Raw genomic sequence first — 14,150 nt, 5'->3', positions numbered from 1 at the left:
TATCCATCCTGATATCCGTGTCATCCTTCAAGCCAGCTCGAGGAAGGATATATTCAGAACTAATGACGTTACTACATATTTCGAGCACCCTGCGTTAACAACTCCTTCAACGGCCCAGTAAACCTCCCTCTCCCTCTCACGGCCCAGTCACAAATCAACAGGACACTCACACCAAGAAACACCGGACCGCTGTAATTCATATTGGTCGCCGTCACAGGGATCTCAGTCGGAAACGACACAAAAGTACAGATGAAGATACCAAAAACGATAGCGTAGATGTTGATCGCCAGACCCCACCTGCCAAGAGTAAATGGGCCAAATGCAATCGGCTCCTTTCGGATACGTTTCCGCGCCATCATGGCGATTGGGATAATGTAGGAGATGAAAAGCGAGCTGGTTGTGAGCGCGAGAATCGCGCTGAGGGCGGTGGTTGAAGCGATGTTGACGAGGGAGAGAACAATAACGGTGAAGCAGACGAGGCAGATGGCGCGGATAGGGATGTGGTATGTCGCGTCTACGTGAGCGAAGAACTTGGAATACGGTAGGCCTCCGTCACGCGCAAAGGCCCATGTGAGGCGGGAGACGGATGCGACGACGGCGATGTTGGAGACGAAGCCGATGAGGGTGATGGCGGATTGCATTGCTGTTGTTGCGTGGACGGACCCGGTGGCCTGGTAGAACATGGCGATGATGGGGAAGCCGGTTGGAGAGTGTAAGATTGCGTGAATGTCTCCGATGCAGAACAGCATGACCAAAATGAAGCTGAATGCTAGAGTGCCGTTGATGACAATGGTTTGGATGAGAATGCGAGGGACGACGGTAGCCGGGTTGTGGACTTCTTCGGACATGTGGATGGCGCCGTCGAATCCTGCATATGTCAGTGCAAGTTCATGTAAGTGACGGGTATCTTACCAGTGAAGCAATATGTGACTGTCAGCATTCCCAGACACCAGGAGACGCCGTCGCTACTCCATCCACCCTGATTCAGCAGCTCTGTGAAAACAAATTCAGGTGTACTCCGTGGTGACAACAGAACCAGAGGAACGATCAGAACAATAAAGAATACAACATGCATAAGACCGCCTAGCAGCTGAAGTAAAGGCAAGACTCGAACCGCAAACACATTGATGGTCAATGAGAAGAGCATCACCGCCCACATGAGCAAGGTGCCATGCCATCTTTGTGGTTCATACTCCGGACGGTTCAGGATGATGAGGCCCTGGATTTGGGTGGCCACGAGGAAGCTGATACTAGTAACGGCGGCCTGCCATCCAAACACCGTGATCCAACCTGCGTAATAGGTCAGTGATTGTCAGTCGGCTTTGCTTGTAATCATACCTTGCATCCAAGTGCTGAATGCTCTGATTCTCGGCGGCGCCAACAGCGCGGTCCAGTGGTACTGTGCTCCCGCCAGCGGGCATATCGAAGCCATTTCGCCCAGCGACAAGGCCAGTGCCATTGTTCCTGTCATTGACAGTAGCATTCCCCAAACCAGTGCTGCAGGGCCTCCATTCATCAGACCAGGAGCGAATCCACTATACAAGCACAAATTACTGGCAGCTCAGGCATAAGTGGCTGTTGACGTACCTGGCGATGGACTCCCACGATGCTAATAGCGTGACTGACAAAGCCAGGATGGAGAGTGAACCGAATTTCCTCTTTCATGGGCATTAAATTAGCGACGATGTCACTCACTACGAGGTGCTCGGTCGTACCTCCATGCGTTGCTTTCCACTGGTATTGTTCGACGACGTGCCCCCGCCACCGACGCTGTTGCGAAGGCCCTTCCTATCGCTCGTCTCATGTTGATTTCTCAGCTCCAGCGCATATTCCCGAGCGACTTTTGTCCCGAAAGGTGACAGCTCAATTGTATCCGCCGGCATGATGACTCTTAACTTTCATCGAACCTTCCACGATATCAACTTGAAGTACGGAGTAATGCATATGTACATTACAGACAAGGATGAGGGGATGGTCAGGGGAAATGCACTCCACGTGAAGATGGCCGACAAAGAAAGTAAAGTAATTTCAGCCGAAGTCAACTCTAATGTGGTTGGTTCAAAGGGAGGACACTATTAATTAGTTTGTTAAGGCTCCTTGAGGCCCTCCGGAGACACCCATGTCTGTCTCGCTTTAGACTGGTGGTTTTAGAGCTTTGAAATGTCCTGTGTGATACGCAGTTGGTAATATTAACGAAACAGGATGCAAATATGGATCTGTCAAGCCATATAATTTTAATTGACTTTTTCGTAAGCCCGTCAAAAGTGCTTAAACCACGTTTCCACTGTGATTAATCAAAAGGCCAAACCAATTGGTGTTTCAGGGCTGCATGGAGGTGTGAGCACGCTTACAGATACCTCTTCAGAATAGCGTGTCCAGACTGTCAGATTGGCTCGTGTCAAATGCAAACCTTGTCCACATGCACGATGTAACGTTGACTCCGTAGTCTATCATTTGGTTCGTGGACAGGGCCGAGGTCCGACGGACTCCAGACCAATCGTAAACAATAAAACGTGCCACTAAATGCGGATTAGAGCTTCAAGGATAAGCATTGGCGAAAGGATTGGCAAACAGCCTGTCAAATGTATAGAAATGGCTTAGCTTGGAGCCAAGTTCTACATACTCTACATATTTGATTGGGCCGTGCTTTTATAACTTTCCCTATTGCTATCAACATACCCAGACCTATCAGAGACCGTGCGACGGAGTACGAACTATTTTTCTGGTGCTGTCAGTGCGCCCGTGATATCCTTCCGGTTTCGCATATATTTCTCTGCTGATGATCGGCTTGCATATGTGCTTCATAAACTGACATGGCAGGCACGTTACCACCATTGTTCCCCGTCTCAGATGAGGACCACGGCGGGTATGTCGCGGTCACTGTCTATACCTTACTAAGTTTGACTGTGACCACTGTCTTTGTGCGACTCTTTACAAGATGGTATATCGCAAGAGCTGTCTACTCGGATGATATCTTGCTCGCGGGCGCCACGGTATGATGGTCCCCTTGCCGCAGCTTATTCCTGCGAGGTCTAACTTTGATCGCCTACAACAGGGACTAGGAATTCTCCAGAGCGCGCTTGTTCAGCTATCCATTGATCATGGTCTCGGCAAGAAGATGCGCGTGGTTTCAACCAACGACTTGACCTCCTTCGACAAGGTGACAATTCATTCGGACCGCACAGGTGTCTGTGAAGGCGACTAATAGATCCCCAGTACATGTACGGAGCGCAAATCCTCCTGCTTGCAACTGTCGCCTGCAGTAAATTCTCCCTGGCGCTACTTTTCCGCAGTTTGACAGCCCAGGGCAACGTTTTGCGGCTTAGCCAGGGCTTGATGGCGGTAATTGGATTATGGACATGTTCCTCAATCGTGGCTGTGGCATTCCAATGCGCTCTGCCTCATCCATGGGATATCACAGGCCGTTGTGTCAATCGGGTGAGTGATGGAATCATGTATACGAAAGGGCTCCATTGATAACGAGCCAATCAGGAAGCACTGGCAAACTACATCTGGACTATGAATATTCTTACGGACGCAGCACTGGTTTTCCTCCCGTGCATCGTGCTCCAGAAAGTCCAGATCAGCGGGTTGAAGCGACTCCGGATCATGGCCATGCTCGCCACTCGGTTGATGTACGCAACGCAGTCTCTACCTCCGCGTAGTCGCTGAAGCTGACAGTATCCAGTGTCTGTGTAGCGACAGGGATCCAAATGCACTACGTGCATATTGCAGTTAGTTCGCCAGACCGGACATGTAAGTATATCGATCATCCCAATCCGTGCACAAAACAGGGTACTAATCATGCACAGGGGCAAACATCAACTCCACTATATGGGATCAGTAAGTAGTCAGGCCAAATGAGTGGTGAGTATCGCAAGTTAACCAGAGCAGAGTGATGATGAATCTCAGCATCATCACCACAGCCATCCCATCGCTCGGCCGCCTCATGATCGAACTCCAACCGAGTCACAATGCATTCGCTATTACTGAGCGCCATGGCTTCTCGGGTGACAAATATGCCATTTCGTCACTTTCCGGCCATTTTGTACGCGATCATACTATCAATGAGGGGCTGGGAACTCATGCGTCAGTCCACGGGCAACGTCAAGGCCGGAACGACGATTCCGAAAGTACCGAGGGTCTAGTTGGTGATGGAACGGAAGGTAAGATTACAAAAACAGTGTATTTCGAGGTCAAGTGAGACATAGATATATGTACCCTAGCAATAATAGTGTCCTCCAAAGCATGCATACTACGCAGGCGCGGCGGACAGTGGCCAATCAGCTCTTCTGCTACTCCACGGGCTTTCTATTAGTGTGACTATTGACCTTGGCGAGACATACTTTCTGGAGTGTTCTAAGCCTTGGAACGTGGCCAATGGCTATTGAGTGAACAGATGAAGAACCCTGTGCATTAGACGCGGAAGGGCCAATATAAAATTCGCAGATCGCACCAAATACGGATAAAGGGGCCTGTAAGGCCACATAGTTCATCTTAGATGCTGATCGATCTGTAATATATGTTGATCCACTCGATCTATCAGCAGAACACGCCCGAAATAGGCAGAAAGTGGAGCTTTCTCCTTTTTCAATGTGATTTTGTAAAATAGATTGGTTGTTATCTACTGCAGAGTAGATCGTTTATGACTAGCCCACAGACGATCTTTGCAGTTGGAGAAGTCATTGTTATATAATCTGCTGCTTCCTCGGAACAAGTCACAGTGTGTATTCAGTTTACCTCCAAGCCGAAAAGCCAACTCCTGAACACTACGCCATGAATCTGCTTCCCGCCCTGTAGCATGGAGCTCTCTGCTCTCCTCCTAGCTGCTGTCTCTGGTATGCCAACTGGAAGGGCGTTAATAGGAGCAGCGATGTGTGGGATTATGGAACGCTGCTCTTTGCTAGACCCGCGTGGTGCTCTCCCGCCGTGGATGTTGACCACGAGTGCAACCCACACTCCCGCTAACATTCCACATATATAGCGGAGGTACTCCTCATGATCGTAACGAATGCAACGCACTCTGTGGAGAGCAACAGAAAGACGCTTTCCGTTCCATATTCGATGGTGTAGACCGTTCCCTCTTAGTAGATAAAACATTGTTCCATATTATTGGCTCTGTGTACAACACGGGGTGACGTGCTTATAACATGCGAACCCCTACCGAAATAACTGATGCCAGCTGGGAACATATGAGGGAGAGGATGAAACGACAGGGATGATCTTAGATATGGGCTCAAGATGAAGTCAGGTATTGACTTGATTCATACTGCGAGCCGATGGAAGCAGCTATAACTTGGTTTTCGCTTCCATGAGCCACTCACTGCACAAGAATGATTCGGAAAGCATACAAGCCTTAGAGTGATGTCATCTACAGCAGCTGAGGGTATCCTTCTACTGGAATATCCACGTTACCCATCTACAGCTGACAATGGCCAGTCAAAGCGTCTATTGCTCCACGGGATCTGCTAGTGGGACCAAATGATTCACATGGTTAGGGCGTTGCATCACAAGCTTGGAGCAGGCCGGGTGTGCGCTGTATGACTATAGTGCCTATCTGAGGTGAAAGCACAATTCCTTGGAGTATTCTGGTTCTTAACCTTGGCCAATAACTAGTGATTGACCAGATGGCGAGACTTATACATTAGACGCCGACCGATTGCCAACAGATATACCTTATAAGATGCGCCGACCGGATAAATAGAGTCAGAGAGCATGTAAACCTTAGCTGGGGATACAATGACGCGATGTACGAGTTATATAAACAGTTTATTTGGAAGTCAACTGAGAGATATAGAGATATGTACTCTCATATCGAAAGCCAAGACTAGGTCGGACAGGTCTGTACGGGTGGCAGAGGTTGGTCTTACTCTTTTGCAGTCTTCTAAGTGTAGCTGAGCTACTCCCATAGGCTACCCTGATGCAGCGACTACCAACATTCTAGCTCCCAAATTACACTGCCCGAGACTTCATAAAGCCAACAATAACGGGGATATCTTCCATCAATGTCGCCGCCTCCGGAATCCACCCCAGCCTCTCTCTCGTTTTCGCACTCGAGGCCACATTGTCAGCCACGGCACCAAACCAGAACCAGCCAAAATGCTCCTCTGCCTTCTCCGGCGGGATACTGACGACGGGAACATCCAACTCTTTCCCAACCGCAATCGCAATCTCCTTCATTGGCACACCCTCATCACCCACCGCATGGAAGATCGACCCAGGCGCGCCCTTCTCCGTCGCAAGCCGGAATAGCCTCGCCGCGTCGTCGCGATGACCAGCACACCAGCGGTTCTCGCCATCTCCCAGGTACGCCGCGACACCCTTCTGCAACGCAACGGTCACAAATGGGCCCATGAAACCCGAGGACCCGAGGCCGTGCGTCGTAGGCGGGAGCCGCACAACGCTAGCCCGCACACCCTGCTTAGCAAAATCAAGACAGACCTTCTCCGAGGCCCCGCGGGCGGCAGCCATTGGGTTGGTCATGTCGGGAGCATCATCTTCGTCACCTAGCTTGCCGCGCGGGAGCAACATCGTGCCGGAGGTGATGACCAGGGCGCGGTTTCCGCCTGCCTCAGCTAGAGCGGAGCCCATGGCGGTGATGGCGGTGCGGTCCGTGGCGCAGGAGCCAGCGTAGTCAGCGAAGTCGTGAACGAAGGCGAGATGGATAACGGCATCACATTCGGAGGCGGCTTTCTTTAGGAGTTCGAGATCCTCAATTGTACCGTGCAGGGCTTGGGCGCCTTGCTTTTCAAGTTGCTCGATTCCGGCCTCGCTGCGGGTTAGGCCGAGGACTTTGTGTCCTGCGGAGAGGAGCTCCTTGACGACGGCTGAGCCGATGAAGCCGGTGGAGCCGGTCACAAAGACGCGCATAGTGAGTGAGATGGGGTAGGAACTTGAAGATAAAAAATTGATGTTTTATCTAGCGGGGGGATTTGGGTTGACTCTGAGAAATTCTACTCTGCTTCATCCCTAGGATGTTGCTGGAATTTATATGTCTGTCGCCTGTACGCACTCCGTAGTAGTGATGGATATTCTTGTGTTCATGCGCGACTGTATACAAGCTTGACCCGCCAGGATTGGTCAGTTATGGCCTGGCTGGACTGACATGCCAACTAATGTGGGACATGATGATGACTGCAGCCAGTGGCGCCCAATCATCAGGGTCCAAGTCCGAGCAGAGGCTAGGGCGTTCGGATCAGCCTGCGATCCGGCAGGCCGAGGTACCGGATGAGGCGGGCCCGAGCTAGCATAGCGCCTAAAAGCCATCTCACTTGATGTTTTACGACACAGCTCCTGTCCACAGCGCATCAAACTCTGGCAAGTCAGCGTACTACGTGTGCCAAACCTATCGGTCAGCCGTCCTCAATCCAGACCAAGCATGAATTCGCGTTTCTCAGCAGTCGGAAAGAAGAATGACTACTGAGCGCAAGTCGCGGTCGCGCTTTGGCCGCCGAAACTGGAAATTGAGAAAACTGAAGTTTGGTTGAGAAGTACGCTCACTACGGATGCCATGGAGCTGAACGATGGGAGCTTTACTTCGTAGTGTGACGAGATAAGACCGCGTTACGTGAGATGTCGTACGTATGGTGTCCTCTGCAACTTCAACATACCTGATCTCCCGCCGCTCCCTGAGCACCGAGTAAATCAAGCGACAATCCAGCGATGTGGAATGTCATCGCTGCAGGCACCTATCAGTAACGCCATATGGGCCGACGACGGAACGACATCATTCATGCTTGATCCACAAGATCGAGAGCTCTTCAACCAGTTTCGTCACCGAACCCTGTTCTCCCTCGGTGATTCGGGAATGGTAGGGGTCTATCAAAATCATTTGCTGAAACCCTATTTTGCTGAGAGTCTAATAACCGAGAGATGTTCACTGCTGGGATAAACTGACGAATTATAGTGCCCATTCCTGACGCACGGTACCCTGGCAATGACGGCTGTCCACGACCGTTACCTGGGCGTAGTACCAACTCAACGTCCGTCCTTACGGGAATCATATCACCTGTCTCAATGCAGGATGTTATACAACGAGTGGTTGGGCCAAGCTATCAAGGAAGAGCACAAGGATCCTCTGTGGGCCACAGCTGGCGCCCTTGGCATCTTGACCTTCCCGTCCATCAACGCTGGTTCTCCCAAACAAGCATGGCCTCTCGTAGCATCGGACGCCTCCAACCTAGCGTGGATACATCTAGGGGCTAGGAAGATGGATTTGTGTAATCTGGTAAATCCTATGCGACCCGGAGGTGTCTTGTGCCATGACCGAACCTTTGCATATCTCCATTATCCGTTGCCTCAGAAAGGCACAGATGGCGTATCGGTTGAACTAGTGCAACTGTGCGCCCTTGACGAGTCCTCAACGCAAGAGACTAACTCTTACTTCTCCGTTGCACATGCTCTCTCTCGGCTGCTGTTGGAGGCACCGAAGGGGCCGGCTTCACAAGGCGCTGTCATCTTGGTCTCCAGGCACATGGATAACGAGTTTGGAGTTCTCTTGGACTCTGTAGCGCTTCTGCTACTATTCGTGTGATATACCAGAGCCCGGGAAAGTAAATGGTGGATGGATATTCGTCCTAGGACTGAGCTTCCGGGGGTTTGCACCTGCTTGCGGCGACATCATAGTGAGAACAACATCATCCAGGGACTTATACCTGGAACACTCTAGAGGTACCTAGTACTAAATAGTTCTCTTAAAGTAGTATTAAGAACGCAGCCTTAAAGGATACTATTGAAGAAAGATAGGGCTTTACAGAAAAAGCTCAAGAGTTAAAGGATCTCAGCCAGAGTTATATCTCAGGCTCTTAATATGATCTTTAAGAGAAGAATGAACTATTCTGGTGGTTACTACTCTATTAACTCTACTTTCACTTTAATAGGCTTCTCTTAGTAACCTATATTATAAATAAAATAATAAGCTCCCTACGCTAGGCATTATGTCTCCTACTTAATCATAACTCTCTCTCATTTAGGTGCAGCTATATCGTGCAAGAACCTATGCACGGCGCTCTCTGACTCTTCTAAGTTTCCCGATGATCTCCCGAGTACTAGACAGGATAGAATCTGGGCCAGGGTCTCCTACCAAGCACCGCCGTTCTATGGCGTTCAAGGGGACATAAATTTCTTTCTGGGTATGATATATGAACATATAGCTCAAAAGGCTTGCACAAATTTGAGTTCTAGTGCCATAAGTGAAACATCTTAGAGTAGTTGACCACGCAAGAGGCATTTTCTATGTTGATTTACAAAATATCTAGACCTTTTTATGTGGTATGCCAACATGAAGTCATTTATGATTAGATATTCACGGTTATGTCCTCATATGAAGGGATCTGATATGGGAAGGTTGGCTCAGAAGGCGTCCAATGAGAGGAATGCCATCTTGACACTTGTGAGAATCCTCTTCAGAGAAAACCAGGCACGTGAAGTACCCATTGAGAGAGAATACCAGATAAGGGGTATCTGATTATGTGAATGAACTTATTGGAATGAATACATTCTAGAACAGCTGTCTCATACTCAATCGGGCAATGAGAGATGTGCATGTTACTGAGTGCTCCACGGCTAATTGTAGCTGCGGAAACACTTGCAGGGCAGAACCCACGCCTGTTTTGCGGCTGGGGTAGCGCTGCGGCGCTAGGCTTTAGGCTCCTTACCAGTACGGGCAACCCATCATTGCTATGGAGTACTGCAGCCTGATGGCTTGCGGATGAGCAAACAATTGGGAACAATGAACCCACGGCCGTTTAAGTTCCTGTCTTGATGAGATCTAAGTCTCAAGCTCGAGTCTATCCTAGGTTTCTTTGCCTGGTGGCATGTTATTTCCCTCTATAGAATTAACCGAGTAGTATTGGCTAGTAAGCACACGTGCTTCGTTCCAAGTGGCTGGCTGAGACGAGGGGTCATCCCAGTCACGCCAAAGAAACAGAAAGACGACGAAAAGAAATGTCTCCTCTTGGATGGGGTCTGCTCCAGATTGTTGCACATTGCTGAGTACCTGGCCCTTACACCTTCTATCTCCAGCATCGACATTCACCTTTATATTCAAGATCCTACTTAACCAGGTAAAATGGCGTCTGACGCCGCCTCAGAACAGCTCTCTGACCAACATTTTCTAGATGGCCTGGTTGAGCCTGGAATCCAAGCAACGCCCTCTAACCTTTCATTCGACGAGCCAAGCAAGAAGAATATCGCGTGCTTTCCCGTAAAAGACCAATGGTTCCGAGGCCCGTCCAGCGGGCCCTATGTATCGATCTACGTGCTTGATCCCCTCATTACAGTAGAACGGCACCATGGCAAGTACCACATCACCGCTCGATTTAATCTCGAAACGACTATTCTGGAGTATAATATTAATAAGGGGCATGAGCTCGACCTTTCCTTAATCTGTCTTCCTTTAATGCGTGCGCTAAATTATGTAGATCTGGACATGAGCTCTTCTTCCAGGACATCTGTCTACAGTATATCAGCACTTCCGGCGATGAAGAGCTCACCACGGAGCCGCAGTCGGATATAACGGGGGCTTTCACTGTGGCCAGATCCTCGAATACGACACTCTCGGGAAATCTCGGCGTCTCGCTCTCCCAGGTTCCGTCGGCGAATATCTCCCTGGGCATCTCGCGGTCGAGAGAATGTACCATCGAGCGCACCGTCAACACGTGGACGGTTAGCTCCCATCGTGTCATCCCAGGTCAGCTACTCTGTGGTTCAGCTACAAAGATATGGACCTGCTGACATGACCCTCCTCCAGAGAACCCAAAACGCCGCCGCAAACCTGTACAGCTCCCCAGACACCAATGGTTCTGGGCGGCGAATCATAAAGAGATTGCGACTCTGACCCCAGACCTAAAACACACCGTGAAACGACATATCCTTGTAAAACGCGCGATACCGGTCGCGGACTTTCCTGTTAGGAGACTGGAGAGCGCTAGAGACGTCTTGCGGGCCAAGGCCTGGGGAGAGCAAGCGGCGCGCTCGGATGCAGCGCCGACACAACAACTGTCTGCTGACCACTCCGTCCACTGGAAAGGACATAACGCGTGGGAAGCGCTGCTCGATGACTGGAAGAGGAAAGATGGGCGAAGGTCGCTGGAGCAACTGCTTGAGTTTCGATTCTCTATATTGGTATGACATGACATAATCCCTCCTCACAGTAGCCAACATCAGCGAGCACTAGCCCCATCATTCATGTTCAAAACCCGCCATAACCTGACATCGAGGTATTAACTCGACTTCTTGCAATAGATCCGACTACGAAGGCGATACGGCCGGCTGCACCGCGCGCTGGTGCTAAGCAGCAACCCCAACAAGGCAAAGCTGGTGGAACCCATATATCGGGATAAGTTTTCCATCCGGCCGCCGTTCACACAAGAGTTCATGCCCACATCGAGTCATTCCTCCATGGGGCGACCTGGCCAACCGCCCAATTTTCCTTCAGAGAGGTACTTGCACAGCCTGACGAGCATTCCCTTGGAGAATACGTGCGACCTGCGAGATGCGCTTGGAAGGATAAAGGTTAAGGTGGCGTTTTCCGAGTACATTAAGAGTGTTTAGAGACGGTGGGTGCTAATGTGTGGATACATGATAGTACGATGGGAGGTGGGATGAGCTGTACACTCGGGACTGGGCCGATCTCGTGCAGGATGAGACACAGATGGGAGTGGTTGAAGCCGATGGAATCGTCGATGCGGCGGCAGAGGTAACGGCGGAAGCAACGGCAGAGGCAACAGCGGACGCAATGATGGAGGTAACAGTGGAGGCGGGATAACTGTGACAACGCATAGGTTTTGAGGTTCCGCAGAGGGGACCGGCAAGGGAGATTTGGCACTATAACGGAGAGGAAGAGTAAGATGCTGTATACTAGCATTCTATATACGATAGCCCCGGTTTTGCTGTGCGGGGTATGGTGATAAGAGAGCTAATCATTGCATTGCATGTCGCGGCGGCTGCCTTAATCATAAGACGCTGATAAGGTAGTAAGGCGTTCTAATGGAACCTTGCACTGTTGGCGCCTTCTGGCCGACCTTTGAGATTGCAAAACTTAATGATGGCACAAAGGCAGTCACCCTTGCTATTTGGGCCTTTAAGATAAAGAGCTTAATAGCATGGTAGCGCACTGAGTCTGGGAGATCAGCAGCTGAAATGTATTTGGAAGGTTACTCTAAAAGTCTGCTCACCTTATTAGAGAGTGGTTAAACCCAGCCCAAACCGGCCGCTTTCAACAGATATATATCCAATCCTGTCATTCCATGTGTTTACAGAATGTAGTCTCCAGTTCAATGCTATTGTTATGAACCAAGAAGGAGAGTGAAATGTGTCTACTGTCGTCCAGGACTGGGGCACAAGAAAGAACCTTGATTTCGATTCATGGGATCGATTCATGGGAACATCTTTTATATCTAGAAGCAGCCCTTGCCGGACTTTATATAACACATCTGGCATACTCTCCATAATACCCTTGTGATAATAATTCCAGATAAATGGTTACTCCCACCAGTCAGAATGACTCCATTGGTTGGTCTTCCCTAAAAACCTAGGCTGGATCCCCAACTCCCTGTACACATTTTTGATCCGATCCACTGCCTTCTCATCCTCTGGTGTCTCACCATCATCGTCAGAATCATAACACCGAGTTATATGAGAACGGAGAGAGACCACGATATCAAAGTCTACTGTCTTCCCCATCAGTTGCTCCATCTCATCCCAGATTGACAGCCCGCTCTGCGGGATTCGTCTCCACCATATGACACGCTTCAGTCGACAAGTCGCAAAGCGGACATCGTCGCCGAACAACAGCGCCTCGAAGAAATTACCCATCCGCAAGCCATCTGCGAGCCCTCTTGGATCTCCCTGCCATGTTGATTAGTGCCTTGCTCATATCTCTCGGCGGGTCTTGCAATCACCGACAGGAACCTCAAAAAACGAGTGGCTGAATCCGTATCCCCCAGTCGAATATCGACACACTGCAAAGTTGCACATTGGCGGCTGTTGGAGCAGCATCCGTCGCCAGCTTGCTTCTGGCCGTAGATACGCCGCTAGTTTGGTGGGAGTTTTCATCATGTCAAAGGCGGCGAGGGTGGGTTCATCGTATTCATAGTCGTCTTCCGGGCTATCGGGGTCGGTGAGTCTGAAAAGGGCTGGAAATGCTTCTCTCAATAAGGGGTTTTGGACTTTGCTTTGGTCGGGTGTAGTTTCTATGGGTGTGAAATATAGGGCTTTTTGTATAGGTGACGAGTCTCGGATTATGCTCAGCCAGGAGCGGCATGTTCGTTGAATGTAAAGCAGCGTGCGCATGTCCAGATTGAGCAGAATCATCTCTAGGATTTCGGGAATCCCGAATGCTGCGTCTGTTGAGGACGGCATCTTTGACGCCTTGGAAGAATTGGTGTTGATTGCAATGTAGAGGTATGAAGACTGGCTTGTAAGCTTGCTAGTAGTTTATTAAAGATATTAACGAAGCACTAATAACAATGTTGTTAACTTGTTATTTATGAGTCATAAACAAACTAGGTTGCTAATAGTGCAGAATTAAGTCTTTCGCTAAGGAATATGATTCGTCCAATCTGCTGAGTTATCTTGGAGTGTGTCAAGAAGAGTACATCTAGTCATACAAACTAGTCATACGTCAACTGCATGAAAAAACATAATGAGAGCATGTCTTTTGTTTTTAGAATGTGAGCCCTGTCTGTTAAACGTCAGTCGGGTGCTGTCCGTTGATATATATTGTAGTAGTACTCAAGAGGCCGTAAGTTAAACATCCTGCTGTACTCCTTAGTCCCTATTGAGGTATTTAGAACTTAGGTAATAGATTATAGTAGTTCTAGTCTTTTACTCTAAACTAAGCTAGATGCGAAGCTAATCTTAAACTCAGGGTTATGATGCACCTCATCAACTATATAACTAGGTGGGGGATTGCTACGAACTAATTGGGTAATAGGCAAATACGTAGCTTGGCTCTGCCCGCAGACCCACAGAACCCGCAACAAGCTTCGGGGATTAATAATATGCAAGAGGTTCGGTTGACTCGGAGGCCGAGCTGACTGAGACAAGCCACAGCTCCGGGTTGTCTTGATAATCCTCGACAGTGCCAAGACCGAGTCGTGCCAATCATTTGTCATGCCAGACTGATGAGGGCAACGTCAAGTCATGTA

At 49.6% G+C, this 14,150-nt stretch overlaps 6 protein-coding genes across 6 annotated transcripts; 3 read left to right on the top strand and 3 right to left on the bottom strand.

The window, feature by feature from the left end:
• Positions 1-71: 71 nt before the first annotated feature.
• On the bottom strand, positions 72-1,883 carry ALT_9146 (putative amino acid permease; the record flags this gene model as incomplete). Its single annotated transcript, XM_033564258.2, has 5 exons — positions 72-868; positions 913-1,290; positions 1,339-1,535; positions 1,588-1,658; positions 1,716-1,883. The coding sequence occupies 5 exons, from the start codon at positions 1,881-1,883 to the stop codon at positions 72-74; spliced, it is 1,611 nt and encodes a 536-aa protein (XP_033420149.2).
• Positions 1,884-2,813: 930 nt separating this feature from the next.
• On the top strand, positions 2,814-4,204 carry ALT_9145 (uncharacterized protein; the record flags this gene model as incomplete). Its single annotated transcript, XM_033564257.2, has 7 exons — positions 2,814-2,993; positions 3,056-3,160; positions 3,217-3,438; positions 3,493-3,635; positions 3,689-3,756; positions 3,813-3,843; positions 3,895-4,204. 7 exons carry the CDS (start codon positions 2,814-2,816, stop codon positions 4,202-4,204), a joined length of 1,059 nt encoding a protein of 352 aa, XP_033420148.2.
• A 1,748-nt stretch (positions 4,205-5,952) lies between these two features.
• Positions 5,953-6,870, bottom strand: ALT_9144 (SDR family oxidoreductase; the record flags this gene model as incomplete). Its single annotated transcript, XM_033564256.2, has 1 exon — positions 5,953-6,870. One exon carries the CDS (start codon positions 6,868-6,870, stop codon positions 5,953-5,955), a length of 918 nt encoding a protein of 305 aa, XP_033420147.2.
• An 862-nt stretch (positions 6,871-7,732) lies between these two features.
• ALT_9143 (uncharacterized protein) lies at positions 7,733-8,533 on the top strand (the record flags this gene model as incomplete). The annotated part of the gene is made up of 2 exons (XM_089600546.1): positions 7,733-7,810; positions 7,907-8,533. 2 exons carry the CDS (start codon positions 7,733-7,735, stop codon positions 8,531-8,533), a joined length of 705 nt encoding a protein of 234 aa, XP_089455043.1.
• A 1,536-nt stretch (positions 8,534-10,069) lies between these two features.
• On the top strand, positions 10,070-11,767 carry ALT_9142 (uncharacterized protein; the record flags this gene model as incomplete). Its single annotated transcript, XM_089600545.1, has 5 exons — positions 10,070-10,344; positions 10,422-10,690; positions 10,751-11,124; positions 11,245-11,520; positions 11,588-11,767. 5 exons carry the CDS (start codon positions 10,070-10,072, stop codon positions 11,765-11,767), a joined length of 1,374 nt encoding a protein of 457 aa, XP_089455042.1.
• Positions 11,768-12,483: 716 nt separating this feature from the next.
• Positions 12,484-13,362, bottom strand: ALT_9141 (F-box protein; the record flags this gene model as incomplete). The annotated part of the gene is made up of 2 exons (XM_033564254.2): positions 12,484-12,849; positions 12,907-13,362. The coding sequence occupies 2 exons, from the start codon at positions 13,360-13,362 to the stop codon at positions 12,484-12,486; spliced, it is 822 nt and encodes a 273-aa protein (XP_033420145.2).
• Between the last annotated feature and the right edge of the window lie 788 nt (positions 13,363-14,150).

Source organism: Aspergillus lentulus, assembly GCF_001445615.1.
Source record: "Aspergillus lentulus DNA, contig: Alt17, strain: IFM 54703, whole genome shotgun sequence".
Classification (NCBI taxonomy): Eukaryota; Fungi; Ascomycota; class Eurotiomycetes; order Eurotiales; family Aspergillaceae; genus Aspergillus; species Aspergillus lentulus.
Note: the sequence above shows the minus strand (reverse complement) of the source record. Positions and strands in the feature narration are given on the sequence as shown.